Source organism: Hyperoodon ampullatus (assembly GCF_949752795.1).
Source record: "Hyperoodon ampullatus genome assembly, chromosome: 4".
NCBI lineage: Eukaryota > Metazoa > Chordata > Mammalia > Artiodactyla > Ziphiidae > Hyperoodon > Hyperoodon ampullatus.
In genome coordinates this window covers 111,431,050-111,457,978 of record NC_136917.1, presented here as the reverse complement: position 1 = coordinate 111,457,978, position 26,929 = coordinate 111,431,050, and the positions used below count along the sequence as shown (strand labels likewise).

The window sequence follows — 26,929 nt, the reverse complement described above, 5'->3', positions numbered from 1 at the left end:
ACATAAGCTTACCATAGGATCCAGCAGTTTCACTCCTGGGTACTAGGCATCTAAGCAAGAGAAATTAACCTATTATGTTCACACAAAGACTTGAACGTGAATGTGTATAGCAGCATTATTCATAATAGCCCCAAATTAGAAACAGACCAAATGCCATCAACAAGTGAATGGGTAAACAAATGTGATACATGCATACAATAGAATGTTATTCCACAAGAAACAGTAATGACTGACTGATACATGTTACAACATGGATGGACCTCGAAAATACCATGTTAAGTCAGGGTCAGCAATGGTTTTTTTTTAAAGGTCAGGTAGTGAATATTTTAGGCTTGGAGACCATATGGTCTCTGTGGCAACTTCCCAACTCTGCTCTCTAAGCAGCAACAGACAATATGTAAATGATTGGGTGTGATAGTGTGCCAATAAAACTTTATTTACAAAAATAGGCAGTAGGTACTTTGCTGACTCCTGTGCTAAGTGAAAGAAGCCAGATGCAAAAGACCACACACAGTATGATTCCATTTATGTGAATGTTCAAAAAGTAAATCTATGATGACAGAAAGCAGATTCATGCTTGCCTGGCATGGGGGTGGGAACAGGGAATGAGTGCAGGTAAGCACTAGGGATATTTTGGGGGTGATGGAAGTGTTCTGTAATTGGATTGTGATCATGGTTGCACAACCCTATAAATTTACTACCTATCAGTGAATTATACACTTAAAAGGGGTGAATTTCATGGCTTGCAAATTATCTCAGTAAACCTGTTAAAAGTTATATGTGCTTTCATTTGTTCATTTCTTTTGTTTACTGGCTTAGCCATTTTATCTTCATATTATTACTTTTATCTCCAGTGAAAATTTTATTTCATTAGTGACTGTACTATTCCAGCTAAGAGCAGTGCTTAGAGAGTTTTATAAGTGCCTTGTAACTTTGAACTCTTCCCTCTAGAGCAAAAGTTGATATGAGTTAGGTGAGTTCTTTCTGAACTCTCTCCCAGGGATCTTATTATAAGGAAAACCCTAGTAAGAACTCTGAAGGAAGCTTTATAGCATCATCAGTGCTGGAGTATCTGAAACCAAATGTCGGGAACTGTGGTTTCGGAAGTGGGTAAGAAAGGAGCTTTTAATTGTATGTATTTCTTTCCTGCCTTCTTTAAAAGTTCTTATAATATCTAACCTAGACTAGAGTAGGTTAATTCATCTGATGCTTAAGGAACTGTCCATGCCTTTTGAAGATTTTTTAAGCTAAGAAGAGGGCATTTGTATGTGCCAGTTGTCTGCTGTGATCATTGCATTCCCATCATGAGATCTGAGGCTGAGATGGGTCAAGGACTCAATTCAAATTCATCTTGGGATCATTGCACAATTGCCCACAGCATCTTACCAAGAGAGTAAGTTAGTGAAGTGTAGAACCATTGGCATTCCTGATAGATAGGCAGGCTTTCATGGAACTAAAAATTATCTTGCTGGTGACAGAATTGGTCATACTGAGAGAAAGAGGGCCACATGATGGCTGGTGCAGTGATCTACTGATTTGGTCTAATTTCCCTCATCAGAGGGCATTTCCGAGGTGTGATCTTGAAAGAAAACAGCCTTTTCTCTGGGCTGATGATGGGGAATAAGTACTAATGAATGACCTCACTGTATGATTGAGATGCTATTAAATCCTCGCCCTTGGAGCTGAGTATAAGAGCTGGCTCTTAGAGTCTTCAGGAGCCAGAGCTGGAAAATATGCCATCGGGAGAATGTGCTATTTACCAGTCGCAGGCTTTTCTAATTTGTTGGACTTACTGAACACTGGAGAGGACCTCTTAGACAAAATATAAATATTGTTTTGTCTCTACTGTAGCCTCTTTCCATCTTGTATACAAAGATTCCTGTATATAAATTGTGTGCAAATGATTTGATACCTTATTTAAATCCTTGTAATGAAGATTACTAATTACTATGAGCATTATTGGCACCAGTGAGCTCATTGCCTGTGTGTTAGTCAGATATGCATTATCATCTTCTATTTATTTATTTATTTTAACATCTTTATTGGAGTATATTTGCTTAACAATGGTGTGTTAGTTACTGCTTTATAACAAAGTGAATCAGCTATACATATACATATATCCCCGTATCCCCTCCCTCTTGTGTCTCCCTCCCACCCTCCCTATCCCACCCCTCTAGGTGGTCACAAAGCACCGAGCTGATCTGCCTGTGCTATGCGGCTACTTCCCACTAGCTATCTATTTTAGATTTGGTAGTGTATATATGTCCATGCCACTGTCTCACTTCGTTCCAGCTTCCCCTTCCCCTTCCCCGTGTCCTCAAGTCCATTCTCTACGTCTGCTTCTTTATCCCTGACCTGCCCCTAGGTTCTTCATAACCCTTTTTTGTTTTTTTAGATTACATATATATGTGTTAGCATACGGTATTTGTTTTTCTCTTTCTGACTTACTTCACTCTGTATGACAGACTCTAGGTCCATCCACTTCACTACAGATAACTCAGTCATCTTCTATTTAAATTCATTTCTTTTGTCAGTCAGCCTTTTTCTCTGAAACATAGACAGAGACAGGTTTTTAAAAATTCTCACAGGCTATCTTCTAAAGATGAGCTCAAGAGTGCCTAATTCACCCAGAACTGTCCTCAGGGTGAGAGAGAAGCTTCTGTGTGAAGTCTCCTTACCTCTACTGAGACTTCTTTCTCTCTCTCTCTCTACTCGCCCCCCCCTTTCTTTCCTTCTTTCCTTCTGGCATATATAGAAAGCAGTTTTGATCAGTGAGTTATTACCTAGAAATCATGGAGGTCTATTAGAAGGCAGGCTTCAGCATAACAAAACTGAAGAGCCTCCAGGTATCCCTGAATGTGAGATGTGCTGTTTTAATTGAATGTCAAGACTTATTCAGATACTGACCTCATCTGCCTCATTTCTGATTACAAATATTGAGCATCATAGGCTAATTCCTGGACCTTTGGCATTGGACACTTGCTATCTGTTATCTATGGAAGTTTGGTTGTAGGGAAGAAATTAGCTATTTCCCTAGGGAAGAGATTTATTACAGGGAATTGGGTACAGAGGAAGGAATAGGCTTAAGGCTGGGCTTCAGGGAATCACTTATGGGGGACCATGTAGAACTCGCCCACCTGGGGCTGCTGCTTCTGCCTTCCTTGGATGGTGGACACACAGGAGATCTCGGGAAACTGCTGACCCAAGAAGACATTGACTTCATTCCATCAGTGATCAGGAAACTGCTGCCTGCCTCTGCGGAGGCTGCCCCTGTGGGCTGGGGCACTTCTGGCCTCCGTGGCCATGTCTGCCAGCAGAAATGGCTGTTGCAGTGGGTAATGGCCTCTGTCTCATTTCCACCTTCCAGGCCCTGAGCAGATGCTCTAATTTGCATTCAGAACCTGAGTTGCAGGAGAGCCTGGGAAATGCAAGTTTTAGCCAAATACTTTTGAGCCTTCCAGCCCCAGAGGACATGAAGGAACGCCTCTCCATCTTCGGCATTTACACGTACAGTAATTCCCCTACATATGAACAAGCTCTGTTCCCAGACCATGTTCGTAAGTCCAATTTGTTCGTTAAGTCCAACCAAGTTAGCCTAGGTACCCAACTAACACAATTGGCTATATAGTACTGTATTGTACTAGGTTTATAATACTTTTCACACAAATAATACATAAAAAACAAACACAAAAAATAAAATATTTTTAATTGGACAGTACTTTCAAAAGTACAGTAGTACAGTACAACAGCTGGCATACAGGCGCTGGCATCGAGTGAACAGGCAAGAAGAGTTATTGACTAGAGGAGGGAGAGGAGGTGGGAGATGGGAGAGCTGAACGATCATCAGCATTAGGGGACGGAGGGCAAGCTGCAAGTTCACTCATGCCTGACGTTGGTGGAACGCATGTTCGCATCTTTGAAAGTTCTCAACTTGAAGGTTCGTATGTAGGGGACTTACTGTAGTTAGTTATGCTTACAAAAAAATGTTCATTTTAAACCATCTTAATTCAAATACAGACATGAACAACTGTATTGGAAGAATATGCAAATTTCATATATATAGTCCATAGGCACATAAGGTGCCCTCACAAATTTAAATGCACCTTTCTTGACCACCAAACTCAGTAATTTGAAATATCTTCAAGCAAAGCAATGTTTGTGCAACATGTGGTCTAGCTACAAAAGAAACATGCAGTTAGAGTGTCCATGTGGGACCCCAGTTATGTGTATATGAGTCCACATCAAGTCCTGTGCTGAGAATAAACAGCACTTTTTTTCTGACCTGGGAAGTACAGATGTAATGTGTGTCCCAGCGTGAGAGGCTGTGTAATCAGAGAGCTGGGCTTGGCTGATGGCACCAGGATGTGTTTGTTCATTGGGGAACTTTTGTAAGATGGGGAAATTAGAACCTAGGACTGCTGCAGTCACATCTGTAGTTGATGTGACTGGTACCTGATGACATTGTATGTGCAAAAACTCTGCTACCTCATGAGGTTATTGTGTGGGTTAAATAAGTGTAAAGTGCTAGAACACTGCCTGGCATATAATGAACACTATATAAATAATTGCTATTATTACTATTATTGTTTTTATTTAGTCATTATTATTTTCTGTAAAGCGAGGGTAACTGACGTCTAGGATTGTTGGAAAGCTTAAATGAGTTTAGTCCCCGGCATAAGTGAGCACTGAATGAATGCTAGCTATAAAATAACAATAACCATAATGTTTTAACTCTTAGAATGATGCTTGCGTTGTAACATATTTCCCTAGACCTTTTAATCCAGAGGCCTTCTTCCTCTGATGAGAAAGACAGAGTTGCTGTCTTGAATTTGAGAGACGAGCATAAGGGCCATCTTTTCTTCTTCTGGACAGTGTGACTTCTCAGCAACGCTCACACTTAGTCCACGGCTTTAGTATACTTTACAGCCTTCCAATAGAACCTCAAGTCCAAGAAGTTAGTTTACCTTTGGAAAATTATTTTTCTAACCAAAACGACTTTACACCACACTATTCACTGTGTGAATTAAGGTCTCTGGCCTTAAAATTGGGCCAAGTTAAATGAAAAAATAGGTCCAACCTTTATGAAGTTTAGGAATCAATATGGTTTGTTAATTCGTATTTATATTAACCAAATACTTTTGATTTGGTAGAAAATTTTTTTGCAGAAGTATCTGGTAGACTGTTGAATAATTTTTAGACTGTTGACTCATTTCTTGGGAAGTTAAAAAGTACATACTTTCAGAATTTGTGGTTTTAAAAAAGAATTTTCTCTAGCCTGACAAATAGTGATAGTAACACAGAATAGGGAATGGAATTCTTGGGGAGCTTCTGGTACCTTCTGGCAGTTGCACACCAATTAGTAAGTGTTGATCTGATCAGCAAAGTATGGATTCTGGAGGGAAGAAGTTCCCTATGAAATTCCTATATGGGAGTTAAAGTCCTATGTAGATGAGATAAAGGTGTCTGGGTAGGGCAAAGAGGAATTCTGAAGCTTTCAAACATGTTTTAAGAATTGTTAGTAATCTATTGGAAAGTTTTCAACAATGAGCGTGGAGCAGCCATCTTCCATTGAAATGATACAAATAGATTTTGTCTGAAACACTCTGCGGAGACATGGCTCCCCAGCCGCAAGGACGGGGCCCAGTGCAACCCTGCCTTCATGCAGATGGTGTTTCCTGGAGCTGAAGGTTTCACAGCTGTGTACAAGCCTTTCTTCTGAGTCCTCAGTTACTAAACTGAAAGTACTTTACAGCACCTCAAGTTTTGTGGTTACAGACCCTGGGGAGGCTGGGATGCGGAGAAAAGTGTGGTAAATTCCAAGGCAGGGAAGTTCAGGAATCTCCTGACTCAGGACATACCAAGGTCTTCCAATAAGTGGAACCAGTCTATGTTGGTATGTTTATCCACAGTGATAAAGTGAATGAAAAAATCTTGGAATAAAAAAAATAATTAAACAGGTTGACTCAGTTCCCACTGTGTGTTAAGACCCTTTACATGAAGAGACATGTAAACGTAACACAATGTCCCAGGCTTTCAGCCTGGAACCTCAAAGTGAGGCCTGATTTCTTCTTATACTTGAATTAAATCAATTTAAGAACTGCCTCTCCCACCTTGCATCCAATATGGATTATCATTGGAACGTCCATCTTTCAAATACTTCCTTGGGAATATTTCGAAGAATTGCAGGTGGTGTGTTTCCCTGTCCTCACTTGCCTGGTGCTTCTCTAGATCGAATGTCAAGTTCTAACTGCATCAAGACCCCACTTGCTGGTCTTAGCTGTCTCTGCTGCTGATGTGGAAGCTTTGGCCAGTTCACAGAGATAACTCCTGTGAACCCTGCTCTCTTTATGGCCACCCCTGGGGCTGGTGCAGATCTCTGCTAATTTGCTCAGACCACGTGGTTTACACCTTCCCTAAGCTCTGGGACTGATTCTGGGTATCAATCAGTTCAGACTTCTCCTTCCTTCTGGTGACTTGACTCTTAGGAGCCCCAGCATCCTTTCCTACAGTCTGACCTGGTTCTCTCTGTGCCACGTGGGGCCACCTGGTGTATCTCAGTGTCACTGAACCTCAGAGAAAAGGGATGGGGCTGTGGTCATAAGGGGGCCTTATGTAAAATCACAGATGCAATCAGATATATGGAATTGGTGTAGCCCAACTTGACCAAGAAGCACTCAGGACCAAAGGTGGATTACCGGGGCAAAGTGACACTTTATTTCTCCTGCCAAAAGCCCTTACCTACTTATAATTCTAGGGATACCTAGGATAAGCCAGAAAGACACACCATTGTCACATGTGAAGGAGTGGCAGCATTGAGGACAGGCCTTTGTAAGCAGAGGGAAGGGATCCGTGGAGACTAAGGTGTTAGAGGAAAGACTGGGGAAGGGGCGGGAGCAGGTAATTGTTGATGCCAGGGAAGCGAGGGTATCAGACACGTGGTGGGGAGACCTGAGCTTTATCCAAGAAGGCCCTGAGAAAGGGACTTTAGGGGCATCTAGATAAGCTCCTCATGATACCAAAGAGGAAACTGAGACCCTGAGAGACAAAGGGACTTTTCCAAGGCCACTCAGTAAGATAAGGTAAAAATCCCCAGTCTGTTCTTTCTTCTGTCACATTTGCTGCTCTCTCCTGGGAGGAAAGAAGAGAGTGGGGATGGAGTGGCAGAGAGATTTTGAAGAGAGGAGCTGAGGTGTCCCCTGATGTCCCTCATGAGGTGACTGCAGTCTTCAAGTCAGAGGTGGCGAGGCAGGCTGAGGGTGAAGGAATGGGACCATCCCGGCAGCGTGTGCTTAGAGTCTTGCCATACTGCGCCGTTATCAGCGTTGTGAGTTGTTTGACGTTGCCCTCGGCAGCTAAGGTGATGGATCTGAAGTTGTTGGCCTAAGGGACCCGGGCTGAATCATCCATCCATCAGCACTGTTAAACTAATTCACTGGAGTAGAATTATACAGCAGGCTGCTCAGAATCTGTCTGAAATCCTGGGAGAGGTCTGTAAACCGCACACTTCAGTACACAATTGGATGGCAGTGATACTCTCCCCGCTGTGCGTTCTGTAAGTTTCAAAGCATGCACAGAATTTTAAATGAAAGGCCACAGAGCGGCTGCAGGCTTGAAAGCCTGCATTCTGACCCTCTGCGTCTCTGTGGCCGCCTCTGGGAGAAGCCCGCCTGGCAAGTTCTGATGGTGTGATCAAAGGCGTGGAGCCTGGAGCAACCAGGACCTTAACTGAACATTGACAGAATCAGATGGACTTGGTATTCACATAGAGTGGAGCTGCTCTTTTGAGAGGCCTGCAGAATTGTGCTGCCTGGACTCAACCTTACGTCTTCAGATCTCAAATGGGTGTTCTGTGCTGCCAGGCAGTCCTAGTGAAGTTACTTTCCTACACGCCAGGATTTCTAGTCCTCTCCTGTCTTCACGTCTCCACCTTCCTCTCCATCTTCACTGAGGAGCTTCTCTCCTACTGTTTTCCCAGTGAAAACAGAAAGGATGACCTCTCTCCTCCACTAGTTTCACCAGCCCACTGCACTTGGACTCATCCTCTGGCTTCTCCCACTGGTTCTGGAAGAATCATCCCTGCCCTGCTGTTGGGTCCACCCCTCCCTTTCCACATGCTCGAGAAGTGTTCTCATGCACTTATTACCCTTTCCTCCCTCGTCCTCAGTCCCCCTCTACCCAATCATCCCCAGCAGCATGCCACCATGTCCTTATATCACCCATTTTACCAGCTCCCGTTCCATTTTGCTGCTTGTTTACAAAGCAAAATGTCTTGAACGAGTGAGCCATACTTAATGTCTCCACTTCATCACCTCCATTTCCCCCCAGCCTATTCTCTTGGACTTTCACTCTGAAATGACTCTTGTCACCTATGACCTACATCTTGCTGAAGCCAAAGCCCTCATGTTAGTCAGCCTCTCAGCAGCCTTTGGGACAGCTGATCGCATCCTCCATGTGGAAACACTTGTCCTCTTTGTCTCCATGACACCACACGTGCCAGATTTTCCTTTCACCTTGCTCTTCTCCCCATTTTGGTCTCATCTGCTGGCTCATCTCATACAAAATCTCTACCGGTCATGGGATCACAGGGCTCCATGTGGCCTTTTTTCCTGTCTATGCTCTCTGCCTAAGTAAGCTTATGCAGCCTTATGGTTCTAAGTACTATGTAAATGCTTGATAGTCTCCAATTTACGTTCCCAGTCTGAGCCTTTCTATTTGAGTTTCAGGTTGTTATGCCTAAGGGCCTCATGGATATTGCCACTTAGATGTCTGAAAGAGACATCTTTCAGGTTAAAACCAAACTCTTGATTTTTCTCCCTAAAACCTACCCTTCCCCAATTTCAGGAAATGGCATCATCATCTAACCTAGCTGCTCAGGCCCCAAACAGTGGAACCATTCCTGATTCCTCTCTTTCCTTTAGACCTCGTTTTGGCTTCTTAGGGCTGCTGTAATAAATTACCTCAAGTGGTTGGCTAAAAACAGCAGAAATGTGTTCTTTCATGGTTCTGGAGGCTAGAAATCTGAAATCAAGGTGGCAGCGGGGCCATGTTCTCCAAAGGCATTGGAGAAGGAGTCCGCCTTGCCTCTGCCAACCTCTGGTGATTGCCGGCAGGCCTTGGTGTTCCCTGGCTTGTGGCCCCATAACTCTGTTCTCTACCTCTGTTGTCACAGGGCCTTCTTCCCTCTGGCTGCGGCAGTGTTCAAATTTCCTTCTTCTTATAACCATACCAGTCATTGGATTTAGGACCCTCCCTAATCCAGTTTGACATCTTGATTACTTCTGCAAAGACCCTGTTTCCAAATAAAATAACACTGACAGGTTTTGAGTGAACATGAATTTGGGGAAACACTATTCACTTCAGTACAAACCTCCACATCCAGTGCATCAGCAAGTCTTAGCCCCTCCATCTCCAACAATTCTTACCACTGCTGCCACAAGCTTTGTGCAAACCTGCATCACCTGGATTACAGCCTCATACCTGGTCTTTCCCTCACCACTTTTGCCCCCTCCAGTCCACACTACCCAAGGCAGCCAGAGTAACCTGTTTAGAGTGTCAGTGAAATCATGATTCCCTTGCACAAAACCCTCTGGTTGCTTCCCAATACCAGGGAACACAGTCCAGCTCTTTCACTTGGCTTGAAAGATGCTTGGTGATTTTGCCCGCTCTCCAACTTCATCTCCCTTCTCCAGGCCCCATATTCTCTGGGCCTCAGCCACACTGGGCCACTTTCTGGCCCTCAGTCAAGCTGAGCTGTCTTGTGGCCTTTTCATTCACTGTTCTGCTTGAAACACTCTTCCCCCAGATCTTCATTTGACCATTTCCTATTCTTTGTTCAAGTCCCAGCTCACCTGTCTCCATCCCCTCCTTGGAAAGGCCTTCCCAACCCAGCCTAGCAAATGTTCTCTCTCTCTCTTTCTCTCTCTGTGTGTCTCTGTGTGTGTCTCTATCTCTGTCTCTCTTTCTCTGTGTCTCTCTCTCTGTCTCTATGTCTCTCTCTCTGTCTCTGTGTCTGTCTCTCTCTGTGTCTCTCCCTCTCTCTCTCTCTGTGTCTCTCTCTGTGTGTGTATGTGTGTGTCTTTCTCTGTGTATCTCTCTGTGTGTGTCTCTCTCTGTCTCTCTCTGTGAGTCTCTCTCTCTCTGTGTGTGTGTGTGTGTCTCTCTCTCTGTGAGTCACTCTCTCTCTCTGTGTGTGTCTCTGTGTGTCTCTCTCTCTCTCTCTCTCTCTCTCTCTCTCTCGCATGCACATGCACACACACACACACACACACACACACACACTAGCCTGTTTGCCTTCCACATAGCTCTTTTCAATATCTGAATTTACCTTATTCATTTGTATGTAGATAATAATACCACTGACATGATTTATTATTTCTGTCTCCCCCAGTAGAATGTAAGTCCCTGTAAGCAGCTAATTAGTTTCCCTTTGTCCACCTCTATACCCCAGTTCCTACGAAAGTGATTGGCACAAAGACACTCAGTCAGTGTTCTGTGTCTGGTAAAGTGGGCTTCCTTTGTGTTCTGTGGCTCCCACCCTCCGTCCCAAGGTATGTTTCATTTTCTACTGGCAAAATTTAGTGCTTTTATACATTGAAACTTTTTGCGTACATTCCAATGTTAACAATTGAGGGGGAGAAAATGGCCTATTTTTATCCCCCCTCCCCAGCCATCTCTAAAATTCTCTGCAGTGGCTTCTTCACAATAGCTCAGCTAATTCTGTAGCCATCCCCGCTCCTTGCACACATAGGCACATGCTCCTTCACAACTGTTTACACGCTTTATACACACCTCCCGGGGTCAGGAGCTATCACTCATTGTCCCATCCCTGCCCCCGTGGAAAAGCATTTCTAGATGTGTGTGTAGCATTCTGTAGAAAGAAATGTAGAAGGATTTGGAAAATTACTATTATTTTGGCTTGTGGGGAAATTTTGCCTAATGCAAGGGTAGGAATAATGTTCCACATCAGACTGGTGAGCTGCCTCTTATCCAGAAGAGGTAGCAGATGCCCATCAGAGAATTCAGATAACGGACAGAAAAATCGGCCTCCTTTCTTTTTTTCAGATAGTTGGTTATAAAGTTGGGCAGAAAAAGAAATAATTGAGAAATTTAAAGTTTGTTCCTTTTGTTTTTTGGTGTTCTTTATGTTAACCATTTCTAGAGCATTTACTGTATTTTCGAAGGCCTGGGTAATACTGGTTTTACTGTCAAGAAACTCTGACCAAGAGTATTAGATTTCTTGGTTTCTTTTAATATATTGCCATATTTTAATTTTCAAACTGGTTCAAGTTATTGTCTCCCACAAACCTGTGTCCCCTCTCAGTTTCTAGCCTGTCTCTTTCCTTCTTGTCTCAGCAGTTTTCTTGAAAACTCATTTAAATTTGCTTACTCTGTGGCTTCACTTGTTGCCGACTCCTCAAAGGACCCCATTCTTCTTTGTCAGAGGTCACCGTCGCCCTCCATACTGGCTGTGTGTCCTTGTTGCATCTTTACACCAGCACAAAAGGTGATGGCAGCAATGGGAGGGCTGGAGCTTACATAGCAATAAACACGGGCAGCTAGCGCTTCTTGTGAATAGGCATTCAGACAGGGTGTTTCAGTGGGAAGAGGCTGGATTTTAGAATCCAGTGACCTCGCCATAAATCCTGGCTCTGCTTTTACCATCTGTGACCTTAGGTGGCTACTGGACTTCTCTGAGCCTGTTTCCTCATCTGTAAAAATGAGGAATATGTTTTATACAATTGTGAGAATTAAAAGAAGTAATACCCAATGGTTCTCAAGAAGTTTTGTTTTAAACTTAGTATATAATCATTTCTTCAAGAATCTAAACAGCACGTATTTTTTAAAATCCATGAGAACAATTCAGCTGACAGTCTTAGTTACTGATTTTCTTGAAAAGTGAAGGCAAAGGGGAGATACTGATTTTGCCATTCTTCATGTATTTTTTCATCATAAATAATGATAGACCTGCTGAGCTTCTTTTCCTCATTCTACAAGGATGTGTTTTTTTTCATTGTTACAGTTAATTGTACTTAGAGAAAATCTCAGGTTAAACTGAGTATGGAGAAGAACTTTACAACCCAAGGATAAGGACACACTTATAGAAAATTTTTTTTAAAACCTACTATGCAAAATTTGTCCATTGCCTCATTAGTCCTTTCTCATTTCCGGCCATGTGCTTTGAGTGGGAGCTTACCTCCTCATGACACACACATACACACACACACACACACACACACACACACACACATGCATCTCCCCGCCATCTCTGACACCTGCCCCACCATTGCCATCGTGATATGAGTTTGAGGAAGGGGTATGGTGCAGTTTGGCAAGAAATTTGTAATTTAGAAGTCCTTCAAAACATCTTTGGATTTCATTGACGTTTTGAAGGACTTCTAGGTTACAAATTTCTTTATCTTTAGTGGAAAATACCAGAAAGAATGCCCTCTCATCCTCTGGCTGGTGTGATATGAGGTTATAAGTCTAGCACGGCCTTACCCATTTTTGCTACCTGGAAATGAGAGCAGAATTAAAGCACTAAAGAGAAATAGACATGGGCCAGGCTAACATCAGCCTCTGAATCAAACAGGATCTGAATCTAGAACTATCTCCAGATATATAAAATAGTAATTCCCTTTTTACTCTAAGCGAGTTTGAATTGGGTGTTCTGTCCCTTTGCAAACAAAAGATTGCCAACTAAGAGTCCATTAAAATAGGAGTAATTGAATGTACCAGTAGATTACTACACCAAATTTCCTACTATATACAGACTAAAGTTCAGTTTCTATAACTGTACCTATTCTAGATCATCTCTCAAGAATGAGTCTGTTAGTTTATAGACTCAGTGAATACTGTTATCACGATGTTCAGCACAGTGTATGTGCAGATCTGTTTGTCTGCATTAGCCTTTTTTTTTTTTCAGTTTACTAGCTAATAAAGCCCTTCATATCAGGAAAATATTCTAGACTTGGTTCAGTGGACAATAGGGAGACATTAGGAGTACTTGGTGCTGGAGCAGTAACAAATTAGAGGGATATTTGAGATTACTCTTGAAGAGACAGCACCGTGCTCATTTGCAGGGTTTTGAATTACACATTTTTGGTGTTTTACTTGTTTGGAGGCTATCTTCTCCCCATTTAAAGAGCCAGCTCCATGAGAGCAGGGACCACATCTCTTGTTCACCCAATACCTACAGAGAACCTGGAACATAGGTTGACAGACGCTACCAAAAAGTTAACAGTATTTGTTGACCTAATGTGAAAAAGCAAGGAGAGACAGAGAGGAGTGAGGTTTCCCACCTGAGAAGTGGAAACCACGGTTGTTCCATTAAGTCAACAGGAAAGTTAAGGTGGGGAGGCACTTGAGAGCAAAAAACATAAATTTGATTTTGGGATATGTTTTTTACAAGAGAAGAATGTGTCATTAATACGGAAATATCTTGTAAGAAGCATTTCTTACAAGGAATGAGGGATTTGGGGAAATGGAACTGGAGGTGTCAGGTTGGAATATGTAGAAAAACCCGTGGGAGAGAATCATGTCCCTGAGGGAGTGAGAACTGGTTGGAGTCAGCTCGAGAACAGACCAGAAACCAAGGTATGAGGCAGAGGTGGACAACCTGGAGGATTAGGTGGAGAATGGGAAGAGTGTTTAGTGACAGAAACAAAGGGAGGACCATAAGAAGATGAGCGTCCTCTGCTTGTTCCTTCAGACATGTTTCAGAGTAAGGAACGGACTTAGTTATCCCAGAATTTCTGGGAAATTAATGCAGGTGGTTTAAACATAGTGCTAATAATCAGATTGTCTGTATTAGTCACTTTCAAACTGTTTTATTGCAACCCACTCTCATACATTTTACATTTTGACCCAGGATACACACACACACACCCACACACACACACAACTGGTACAAAATTTTCGCTAAAGAATACTCACTCTCACTATGTACAATCTACTCAGTTTTCATCTATTTCATTGTTTAAATGCTGATAACAACCCACTAAACTCACAGTGATCTCACTGCCCATTAATAGATCATGACTGGAAGTTTTAAAAGCCCTGGTTTATATAATGATTCATAGGAAATGTAATGAATTTGTGGAAAGAGTACACTTTGAGAAAATTTAAATTCCAGTTAGATAAATAAAAGTTTTCATTTAAAATCCATTACCGTATAAAACTCTATAATGGTGCTATGTTCTTATCGCTCTTCAAAATTTAGAAAAGAGAATTAAGAGGACAGCACTTACTTTCCCAAAGTAGTCAAATAGCATCTTCTCTTGTAGCTTTAATAATATTTACCAACTTGCAAGTAAAACTTAAAGCAGAAACTTTGTATCCAGGCTATGAGGTATAATTTAAAGCACTCTGGACTTCCGGGGAAGATGGCGGAAGAGTAAGATGCGGAGATCACCTTCCTCCCCACAGATACACCAGAAATACAGCTACACGTGGAACAACTCCTACAGAACACTACTGTACGCTGGCAGAAGACCTCAGACCTCCCCAAAAGCAAGAAACTCCCCACGTACCTGGGTAGGGCAAAGCGGAGAGATTCCCGCACAGAGGATCGGTGCCAACCGGCACTCACCAGCCCGAGAGGCTTGTCTGCTTGCCCGCCGGGGTGGGCGGCGCTGGGAGCTGAGGCTCGGGCTTCAGTCGGAGCGCAGAGAGAGGACTGGGGTTGGCGGCGTGAACACAGCCTGAAGGGGTTAGTGCACCACAGCTAGCCGGGAGGGAGTCCGGGAAAAAGTTTGGACCTGCCGAAGAGGCAAGAGACTTTTTCTTCCCTCTTTGTTTCCTGGTGCGCGAGGGGAGGGGATTAAGAGCGCTGATTGGAGGAGCTCCAGAGATGGGCGCAAGCCACGGCTGAATGCGCGGACCCCAGAGACGGGTGTGGGACACTGGGGATGCTGCCGCCACCGCGAGGCCTGTGTGCGAGCGCAGGTCACTGTCCACGCCCGCCTGCCGGGGAGCCTGTGCAGCCCGTCACTGCCGGGGTCCCGGGATCCAGGGATGGCTTCCCTGGGAGAACGCACGGTGCGCCTCGGGCTGGTGCAACGTCACGCCGGCCTCTGCCGCTGCAGGCTCGCCCCGCACTGGGTGCCCCTCCCTGCCCCCCGGCCTGAGTGAGCCAGAGTCCCCGAAGCGGCTGCTCCTTTAACCCTGTCCTGTCTGAGCGAAGAACAGATGCCCTCCGGCGACCTACACGGAGAGGTGGGGCCAAATCCAAAGCTGGGACCCGGGAGCTGTGAGAACAAAGAAGAGAAAGGGAAATCTTTCCCAGCAGCCTCAGAAGCAGCGGATTAAAGCTCCAAAATCCACTTGATGTACCCTGCATCTGTGGAATACATGAATAGACAACAAATCATCCCAAATTGAGCCAGGAGTCAGTGCTGTGCCTCTGAGGTGGGAGAGCCAACTTCAGGACACTGGTCCACAAGAGACCTCCTAGCTCCACATAATATCAAATGGCGAAAATCTTCCAGAGATCTCCATCTCAACACCAGCACCCAGCTTCACTCAATGACCAGCAAGCTACAGTGCTGGACACCCTATGCCAAACAACTAGCAAGACAGGAACACAATGCCACCCATTAGCAGAGAGGCTGCCTAAAATCATAAAAAGTCCACAGACACCCCAAAATACACCACCAGACGTGGACCTGTCCACCAGAAAGACAAGATCCAGCCTCATCCACCAGAACACGGGCACTAGTCCCTTCTACCAGGAAGCCTACACAACCCACTGAACCAACCTTAGCCACTGGGGACAGACACCAAAAACAACGGGAACTACGAACCTGCAGCCTGCAGAAAGGAGACCCCAAACACAGTAAGATAAGCAAAATGAGAAGACAGAAAAACACAGAGCAGGAGAAGGAGCAAGATAAAAACCCACCAGACCTAACAAATGAAGAGGAAATAGGCAGTCTACCTGAAAAAGAATTCAGAATAATGATAGTAAAGATGATCCAAGATTCTATTTCCAAGATCCAAAATCTTGGAAATAGAATAGACAAAATGCAAGAAACAGTTAACAAGGACCTAGAAGAACTAAAGATGAATCAAGCATCGATTAAAAACACAATAAATGAAATGAAAAATACTCTAGATGGGATCAGTAGCAGAATAACTGAGGCAGAAGAACGGATAAGTGAGGTGGAAGACAAAATAGTGGAAATAACTGATGCAGAGCAAAATAAAGAAAAAAGAATGAAAAGAACAGAGGACAGTCTCAGAGACTTCTGGGACAACATTAAGCGCACCAACATTCGAATTATAGGGGTTCCAGAAGAAGAAGAGAAAAAGAAAGGGACAAAGAAAATATTTGAAGAGATTATAGTTGAAAACTTCTCTAATATGGGAAAGGAAATAGTTAAGTCCAGGAGGCACAGAGAGTCCCATACAGAATAAATCCAAGGAGAAATATGCCAAGACACATATTAATCAAACTGTCAAAAATTAAACACAAATCATATTAAAAGCAGCAAGGGAAAAACAACAAATAACACACAAGGGAATCCCCATCAGGTTAAGGGCTGATCTCTCAGCAGAAACTCTACAAGCCAGAAGGGAGTGGCAGGACATAATTAAAGTGATGAAGGAGAGAAACCTGCAACCAAGATTACTCTACCCAGCAAGGATCTCATTCACATTTGATGGAGAAATTAAAACATTTACAGACAAGCAAAAGCTGAGAGAGTTCAGCACCACCAAACCAGCTTTACAACAAATGCTAAAGGAACTTCTCTAGGCAAGAAACACAACAGAAGGAAAAGACCTACAATAACAAACCCAAAACAATTAAGGAAATGGGAATAGGAACATACATATCAATAATGACCTTAAATGTAAATGGACTAAATGCTCCCACCAAAAGACACAGATTGGCTGAATGGATACAAAAACAAGACCCATATATATGCTGTCTACAAGAGACCCACTTCAGACCTAGAGACACATACAGATTGAAAGTAAGGGGATGGAAAAAGATATTCCATGCAAATGGAAATCAAAAGAAAGCTGGAGTAGCAATTCTCATATCAGACAAAATAGACTTTAAAATAGAGACTATTAGGAGAGACAAAGAAGGACACTACATAATGATCAAGGGATCGATCCAAGAAGAAGATATAACAATTGTAAATATTTATGCACCCAACATAGGAGCACCTGAATACATAAGGCAAATACTAACAGCCATAAAAGGGGAAATCGACAGTAACACACTCATAGTAGGGGACTTTAACACCCCACTTTCATCAATGGACAGATCATCCAAAATGAAAATAAATAAGGAAACACAAGCTTTAAATGATACATTAAACAAGATGGGCTTCATTGATATTTATAGGACACTCCATCCGAAAACAACAGAATACACATTTTTCTCAAGTGCTCATGGAACATTCTCCAGGATAGATCATATCTTGGGTCACAAATCAAGCCTTGGTAAATTTAAGAAAATTGAAATTGTATCAAGTATCTTTTCCGACCACAATGCTATGAGACTAGACATCAATTAGAGGAAAAGATCTGTAAAAAATACAAACACATGGAGGCTAAACAATACACTACTCAATAACGAAGTGATCACTGAAGAAATCAAAGAGGAAATAAAAAAATACCTAGAAACAAATGACAACGGAGACACAACGACCCAAAACCTATGGGACGCAGCAAAAGCAGTTCTAAGGGGGAAGTTTATAGCAATACAATCCCACCTTAAGAAACAGGAAACATCTCAAGTAAACAACCTGACCCTGCACCTAAAGCAATTAGAGAAAGAAGAACAAAAAACCCCCAAAGTTAGCAGAAGGAAAGAAATCATAAAGATCAGATCAGAAATAAATGAAAAAGAAATGAAGGAAATGATAGCAAAGATCAATAAAAGTAAAAGCTGGTTCTTTGAGAAGATAAACAAAATTGATAAACCATTAGCCAGACTCATGAAGAAAAAAAGGGAGAAGACTCAAATCAATAGAATTAGAAATGAAAACGGAGAAGTAACAACTGACACTGCAGAAATACAAAAGATCATGAGAGATTACTACAAGCAACTCTATGCCAATAAAATGGACAACCTGGAAGAAATGGACAAATTCTTAGAAATGCACAACCTGCCAAGACTGAATCAGGAAGAAATAGAAAATATGAATAGACCAATCACAAGCACTGAAATGGAAACTGTGATTAAAAATCTTCCAACAAACAAAAGCCCAGGACCAGATGGCGTCACAGGCGAATTCTATCAAACATTTAGAGAAGAGCTAACACCTATCCTTCTCAAACTCTTCCAAAATATAGCAGAGGGAGGAGCACTCCCAAACTCATTCTACGAGGCCACCATCACCTTGATACCAAAACCAGGCAAGGATGTCACAAAGAAAGAAAACTACAGGCCAATATCACTGATGAACATAGATGCAAAAATCCTCAACAAAACACTAGCAAACAGAATCCAGCAGCACATGAAAAGGATCATACACCATGATCAAGTGGGGTTTATTCCAGGAATGCAAGGATTCTTCAATATATGCAAATCAATCAATGTGATACACCATATTAACAAATTGAAGGAGAAAAACCATATGATCATCTCAATAGATGCAGAGAAAGCTTTCGACAAAACTCAACACCCATTTATGATAAAAACCCTGCAGAAAGTAGGCATAGAGGGAACTTTCCTCAACATAATAAAGGCCATATATGACAAACCCACAGCCAACATCGTCCTCAATGGTGAAAAACTGAAACCATTTCCACTAAGATCAGGAACAAGACAACGTTGCCCACTCTCACCACTCTTACTCAACATAGTTTTGGAAGTTTTAGACACAGCAATCAGAGAAGAAAAGGAATCCAAATCGGAAAAGAAGAAGTAAAGCTGTCACTGTTTGCCAATGACATGATACTATACATAGAGAATCCTAAAGATGCTACCAGAAAACTACTAGAGCTACTCAATGAATTTGGTAAAGTAGCAGGATACAAAATTAATGCACAGAAATCTCTGGCATTCTTGTACACTAATGATGAAAAATCTAAAAGTGAAATCAAGAAAACACTCCCATTTACCATTGCAACAAAAAGAATAAAATATCTAGGAATAAACCCACCTAAGGAGACAAAAGACCTGTATGCAGAAAATTATAAGACACTGATGAAGGAAATTAAAGATGATACAAATAGGTGGAGAGATATACCATGCTCCTGGATTGGAAGAATCAATACTGTGAAAATGACTCTATACCCAAAGCAATCTACAGATTCAGTGCAATCTCTATCAAACTACCACTGGCATTTTTCACAGAACTAGAACAAAAGATTTCAAAATTTGTTTGGAAAAACAAAAGACCCCGAATAGCCAAAGCAATCTTGAGAACGAAAAACGGAGCTGGAGGAATCAGGCTCCCTGACTTCAGACTATACTACAAAGCTCCAGTAATCAAGACAGTGTGGTACTGGCACAAAAACAGAAATATAGATCAATGGAACAGGATAGAAAGCCCAGAGATAAACCCACGCACATATGGTCAACTTATCTTTGATGAAGGAGGCAGAAATATACAGTGGAGAAAGGACAGCCTCTTCAATAAGTGGTGCTGGGAAAACTGGACAGGGACATGTAAAAGTATGAGATTAGATCATTCCCTAACACCATACACAAAAATAAGCTCAAAATGGATTAAAGACCTAAATGTAAGGCCAGAAACTATCAAACTCTTAGAGGAAAACATAGGCAGAACACTCTATGACATCAATCACAGCAAGATCCTTTTGGACCCACCTCCTAGAGAAATGGAAATAAAAACAAAGATAAATAAATGGGACCTAATGAAACTTCAAAGCTTTTGCACAGCAAAGGAAACCATAAACAAGACCAAAAGACAACCCTCAGAATGGGGGAAAATATTTGCCAATGAAGCAACTGACAAAGGATTAATCTCCAAAATTTACAAGCAGCTCATGCAGCTCAATAGCAAAAAAACAAACAACCCAATCCAAAAATGGGCAGAAGACTTCAATAGGCATTTCTCCAAAGAAGATATACAGACTGCCAACAAACACATGAAAGAATGCTCAACATCATTAATCATTAGATAAATGCAAATCAAAACTACAATGAGATATCATCTCACACCAGTCAGAATGGCCATCATCAAGAAATCTAGAAACAATAAATGCTGGAGAGGGTGTGGAGAAAAGGGAACACTCTTGCACTGCTGGTGGGAATGTGAATTGGTACAGCCACTATGGAGAACAGTATCGAGGTTCCTTAAAAAACTAAAAATAGAACTACCATATGACCCAGCAATCCCACTACTAGGCATATACCCTGAGAAAACCATAATTCAAAAAGAGACATGTACCAAAATGTTCATTGCAGCTCTATTCACAATAGCCCGGAGATGGAAACAACCTAAGTGTCCATCATCAGATGAATGGATAAAGAAGATGTGGCACATATATACAATGGAATATTACTCAGCCATAAAAAGAAACGAAACTGAGCTATTTGTAATGAGGTGGATAGACCTAGAGTCTGTCATACAGAGTGAAGTAAGTCAGAAAGAGAAAGACAAATACCGTATGCTAACACATATATATGGAATTTAAGAAAAAAAAATGTCATGAAGAACCTAGGGGTAAAACAGGAATAAAGACACAGACCTACTTGAGAATGGACTTGAGGATATGGGGAGGGTGAAGGGTAAGCTGTGACAAAGCGAAAGAGAGGCATGGACATATATACAGTACCAAACGTAAGGTAGATAGATAGTGGGAAGCAGCCGCAGAGCACAGGGAGATCAGCTCTGTGCTTTGTGACCGCCTGGAGGGGTGGGATAGGGAGGGTGGGAGGGAGGGAGACGCAAGAGGGAAGGGATGTGGGAACAGATGTATATGTATGACTGATTCACTTTGTTATAAAGCAGAAACTAATAAAAAAAAAATAATAAGGCACTCTGGCTTTGGAAATGGGCAGACCTGTGCTCAAGTCCTGGTTCTGCCACTTATTAACTCTGTGACCTTTGTCAGGTTTCTTAACCTCTCTGATTTCCTGTTTATTTGTCTGTCAATGGGGAAAACAACATTTACCCTACTTTGTTGCTGTTGTTGTTGAACAAGCCACATTACTCATGGTCCTATATTTGGTACTTGGTGGGCATGCAGTAAATGCCAATTTATTATTTCAAGGGTTAAAATATAGACCACTTGTTAAGCTCCTAGTACAAAGAGACAATAAATATGAACAATCTTTCCATGCCAACAACCAGAGTAGAAATATAGTTGTAATCCAAGTGCACAGAAATGTACAAACCAATTATATGGTTTTGTACTGCACATGATTTTTAAAGAAAGATATCTACTGGACAAAGTAAAGCACATGGATAACATTGATGCTATTGGAGAGATTGAGTCCCATTTGTATAAAGTGAAAAATTATTCATCACTGTTGTGGCATTTTTCTTAATTGCCTCACTGATATAGTCATTAAAGTGATCTCAATGCATTCATTCAATAAGCCTAAATTTATTAAGACCTACAATGCCAGGTACTGGGGATAAAATTATTCACAATAAGAAACAGGTTCTAGAAATGTGGTTAAAGTAACCAATAGTTAGCATTTACTTTTCCTTCCAGGCAGCCCATCACCATGGACCACTGACATCAATATTATCTCTGTGCTTTTTGGCTCTTCCTGATTGTACTCTAACTTTCCTCACCAAGTCAGAGGATGGCCTAAAGATGCTTTGTTGGCATTAACAGCAACTCCATGGTCCACTTCTTGGCGATCTACTTTAGATGTTAAAATACCTTCCCATGTTCAAGAATTCCTTGTCTTTGACAGTTTGTCCTCAGCTCTAACTGGACAAGTCCATAATCCACCTACACGTAATCTTATTTCCATCTCACCATTATTTTACTTGCCTCTTACAAAGTAGGCAGTGAAGTTAGCTAAGTATCACATCATTTGAAGTATAAAATGAAAAATTTCCTCCTTTTCTCTATTTTAAAATTTCCTTGCCTCCCTCCCCACTACTTTATTGTATGTCCTGCTTGTGATAGATTTCAAATACATAGTCATCATGGCAATATGGTGGGAAAATGCCCTTTATTCAGATACATAGCATCTGCAGACACTTTCAAATAGTTTTTATTGGGAGTGCTGCAATTTTTGCTAAGAAAAATAACTGCTGAGTGCCTGTGTGCAAAGCTGAAGGGCCTACAAAGATGCCTGAGATAAAATCCCTTCACCAGGGAGTGTATAGTTTAATCAGAGAGATGTCGCATCTACTAATTACTATAAGGGAGAGAATGACTCACAAGGTGTCTGGGGGAAGGACCATAAGGTTGAATCTCATTCTTAAATTCACACATATGGTGATTTGGTTCTTATCACTTTTCCAGATGGCTTTTGTTGCCCAAATTAGCTTGTTTGACCAGTGCCTACAACTGAAAAAAAAAGACATGCATAAATTGGAAAGGCAGAAATCTCGGGGTGACAGTATTCCAGATGTGTGATGTTAGTAAAACAAACTCTTCTGGTATCTGTGGAGTTTGGTTGTGCTGTGTCACTTGACAAAGGAAAGATGTTTAAAGCTCCACAAAGATTTTTTCTTTGCTCTTCCAAAAAATGGCATAAGAACTTCTTGGGGGTGGATCCATGATTTTAGGACAGAATGCCTTCTACATGGATATTGCCACCAATTCACTATAGGGTTCACGTTTAAATTCAAAAATAAGGGCTTCCCTGGTGGCGCAGTGGTTGAGAGTCTGCCTGCCGATGCAGGGGACACGGGTTCGTGCCCCGGTCTGGGAAGATCCCACGTGCTGCGGAGCGGCTGGGCCCGTGAGCCATGGCCGCTGAGCCTGCGTGACTGGAGCCTGTGCTCCGCAACAGGAGAGGCCACAACAGTGAGAGGCCCGCGTACCGCAAAAAAAATTAAATAAATAAATTCAGAAATAAATATTGCCCAAGCAGCCCCCAGCTTAGATGGTAGTTTGCAATAAGGAGGAAATCTGGCGAGTTGCAGAAAATTGTTGCTCTGATCACAGAGCTTTAAAATCTGTGAAAAATGGGAATCTTTTTCACTGCTTGATCAACAGATGGAGGTCTTTGATCTTAGAAATACTCTGTCAATTCTATTTAAATCACCAATTTAGAAATTCCCTAAACCAGATACATAAACTATCTATCTGAGGGGCATACCTGTAGTAAATCCTGTTTTATTAATGGGGCTGCTGCTCACTCATTAACTGAAGTTGCCTTAACTGTGCTCTCATGTGCTCAGCTGATACGGATGGTCTTGCTGTTATATAGCACGTGGGTCCATACTCCCAATCAGACAGCCAGTCTCCCATCTTTCCTGTTTTCTACCTCTTTATTTTTTTATTTTTTTTAACATCTATATTGGAATATAATTGCTTTACAGTGTTGTTAGTTTCTGCTGTATAACAAAGTGAATCAGCTATACGTATACATACATCCCCATATCTCCTCCCTCTTGTGTCTCCCTCCCACCCTCCCTATCCCACCCCTCTAGGTGGTCGAAAAGCACCGAGCTGATCTCCCTGTGCTATGCGGCTGCTTCCCACTAGCTATCTATTCTACATTTGGTAGTGTATATGTGTCCATGCCACTCTCTCACTTCGCCCCAGCTTACCCTTCCCCCTCCTTGTGTCCTCAAGTCCATTCTCTACGTCTGCGTTCTTTATTCCTGTCCTGCCCCTAGGTTCTTCAGAACCTTTTTTTTTTTTTACATTCCATATATATGTGTTTGTTTTCTACCTCTTTAGCTCTTTGTACTGCATTTGGGTAATTTTCTCAGATGTGTTTTTCAGATCTCTTTACAGTTTACTCTTTCTTTATTCAACTGCGTCTAACCTGTATTTATTTATAATATCTATCCCTGTTTTAAATTTCAACTTGTCTATTTGTCAGCAGTAATTGAAAGAATAATTCCATTAATTTGAAGACATTTTATGTGGTTCTTGTAAAATTTGACTTGAAATATTTTAAATTCTTTTCACATGTTTTCAGTTCCTACTTTTAAATCTTTAGACTTTATAAACATCCTAATTTTAGGATATTTGAACTAGAACTATTGCATAGCTCTAGTTTGTGAAATTCTTGGTGGTGGTGGTGGGGGTGGTGAGGTGGGGAGCTCCCGATCCCTGTGTCTACAGACCCTTGTTCATGGTGGGTGGCTTGTGTGTTTTGTACTCTGGGATTGTGAGGTTTTCTTCAGAGGCCTTTCTTGTTGGTCATCCAGTATAGGCTGAGGGCGAGCGTTTGTCCCTCTGGAGAGGTTTTGTGTGTGCTTTTGTCAGGGCCTCCGGAGTTATCACTGGCTGGGGCCAGCCAGTTGTGGTTCAATCTGGGCTTCGAACCTGCGTGAGGTGGGCCTGTGGTTATCAGTTCTCAGGGAGCCTTTGTTTCACCCTCACTGAGATCCAGGCTAAGACAGTCAAGTTTCTTAACTGTCTCCTTTTGCAGGTTGGAGAATTTCTTTTCCTAATCCTCTCTTGGGCAGAGGGAATGGTCTTTTGAGAGTTCCAACTTTATGTGGGAGTCTCAGTTCTAACTCTGTCACTCACACTTCCTGGGCCTTCGTCTCCTGAATCACGTGGGTTTACAATCCACATCTCCTGTTACCAAGATTGGTAAACTGCTCTCCTCTTAAGTCAGACAGCAATAATTCAGAGGCTTAGTTCTGGTTTTCAGATCTCTCTGTGTGTTTGACCCTGGAAAATTCCTTATTTTCTTGAGAACTCAGCTGTGCATTTAAAAAGATATTTATTATATTTTTCTAAGAATTTCTAAGCTTCTAATAGCAAAAGATTTTTTCAGGATATCTAGTCTGCCAAGAGCACATCATCATCCTCTGACAGTGTCTGCTAGTGGGTGGAATATGCCTGTCTACAGTCAAAGAAGAGTATGGAGAAGGGGCCCCTGCCCTTTAGAAGCTCATGGACTTTTTTGTCTAACTCATTCATAGGTTCTGATGACTGTTCGTTCAGTCTTTCACTGAATCATCCTTACATTTGTAGCATATTCAAATAAATAGTTAGTTCCTACTATCCAAACTTTTGTTCATTTATTCAGCAAATATATATTGTGTCCAGCATCTGCTACATGCCACATATGTGCTCATGCTCAGCAAAAACATATCTGATCCTTATCTTCATGGAGGACACAAATAATCACATAAATAAACATAAAATTGCAAATGTAGCAAGTGTCAGAAAGTAAATGTGCATGTTGCTGTGAGATGTGCAATGGGGGATTTACACAGCTCAAGCCAGGAACGGCTCATTTGGGGAAGTGAAATAAGAGTGGCTTTCACTGAGTGAAAGACAGTATATGCAAAGGCCCTGGGGTGAGGATGAGGGGCTGAAAGAAGGGTGGTTAAATGGAAGAGGAAATAGTGAGAAGAATATGGTCTCAGAAAAGGCTGAGAGGGAGCTAAGAGCCAAACCATGGAAGACGTTGTAGGCTGTGTTAAGGAGTTTTGTATTTATCCTGAGTCATTGAAGGGCTTTAAACAGGGGAATGACACATCTAATTTGCCCTTTGGAAGATCTTTCTGACTTCAGAAAAGAGAACAGATTTGAGGAGGCAGGAGTGACAATGAAACTAGTTAGGAGGCTGTTGTCAGTGGACTAGATGATAATTGCTGGAGCTCGATGCCAGTTTTGGCTTTGTGGATATGACGACATGGACAGATTTGAGATTTATTTTGCAGGTAAAATTATCAGGGAGAAGAAGAGAGATGGCCTAAGAACAATTCCAAAGTTTCAGGCTTATGTAACTGGATGGCTGATGGTGTTCCTTTACTGAGATGGGGAACACTGGAAAAGGACAAGGTTTGGTGGAAAGGCCATCGGTTTTTCTTTTGTACATATTGAGTTTGACGTTTTTGAAACATCTAAGAGGAAAATATCAAGAGGCAGTTGGATATATGGGTCTAGAGTTTGGAGAAGAAATCTTGGGACATAAATATGTGAGCAATTTTTTATAGGTGATCATTAGATGAGATTTCCTATGGAGAGATGATAGATATCCCTTGAATATAGAGACATGGAGGTTATTGGTGACCTTAATAAGCTCCCACTATTTTCTCAAGTGCCATTCTAAATGCTTAACACGCACTAACTTAATCTCCAAACAAGCCTCTGAGGTTGGTACACTTATCCCATGCAGGACATGAGGAAACTGGTCACCAAAGAGGAGCCATAACTTACATAGTAGGAGCACAGGGATTTGAACCCAGACAGTCTGGCTGTGGAGTTCATGTTCTTAACCACTATGCTATACTGCTTCTCAATACGTGGCTGCACAAGAAAGTATTTGTATCATCTGTGAGCCAAGGCTCATCCATCTACAGATATTGAAAATGTTGGTGGTTATATAATGCCTTTTGGAGCAAAAGTATAAACTAATGTTGATTCAAGTACTTTGTTAAAACTCCTTCTTGGCTTTATATTATATAACAAGACAGGCACAAATGGAAGTGTTTCTAGACCGGCTTTAGCTTTAATCAGTGGCCTTTAACAAATATGTGCACATTATTCATTTAATTGCACCTGTAACTATGTGGTGGCCTCACTGCTGTGGGTATAATAGATAAGTAAGCAGAACCCACAGCAGTCTGAAGCCACTTGCTCCTCTGCCAAATGTGTCATTTGTGAGTTTCATTAACCAATGTCCCAAAATAAGTGACCTTTTCCAGGTCCCTGGGGAGTGGCTTTAACTACAATATGTGTGTGTTTCTTTTCCTCCTAAGGATTTAACAACACCGAGAGAACATGTGACAAAGAGTTTATCATACGTAGAACAGCCACCAATCGCGTACTGAACGTCCTCCGTCACTGGGTCTCAAAGCACGCACAGGTAATTCAGTGGCCTCGGTAATTACTTTCA

The 26,929-nt window shown here is 41.9% G+C and overlaps 1 protein-coding gene across 2 annotated transcripts in view; it reads left to right on the top strand.

Moving 5' to 3' along the window:
* The window catches only part of RASGRF2 (Ras protein specific guanine nucleotide releasing factor 2), a gene marked incomplete at both ends in the record, with an annotated part of 248,550 nt that overhangs the window by 169,893 nt on the left and 51,728 nt on the right, over positions 1-26,929 (top strand). For both annotated transcript variants that reach the window (XM_079701968.1, XM_079701967.1), the window contains one exon: positions 26,793-26,899. In XM_079701968.1, coding sequence (XP_079558094.1) covers positions 26,793-26,899 — 107 coding nt within the window. The remainder of the gene's footprint in view (positions 1-26,792; positions 26,900-26,929) is intronic.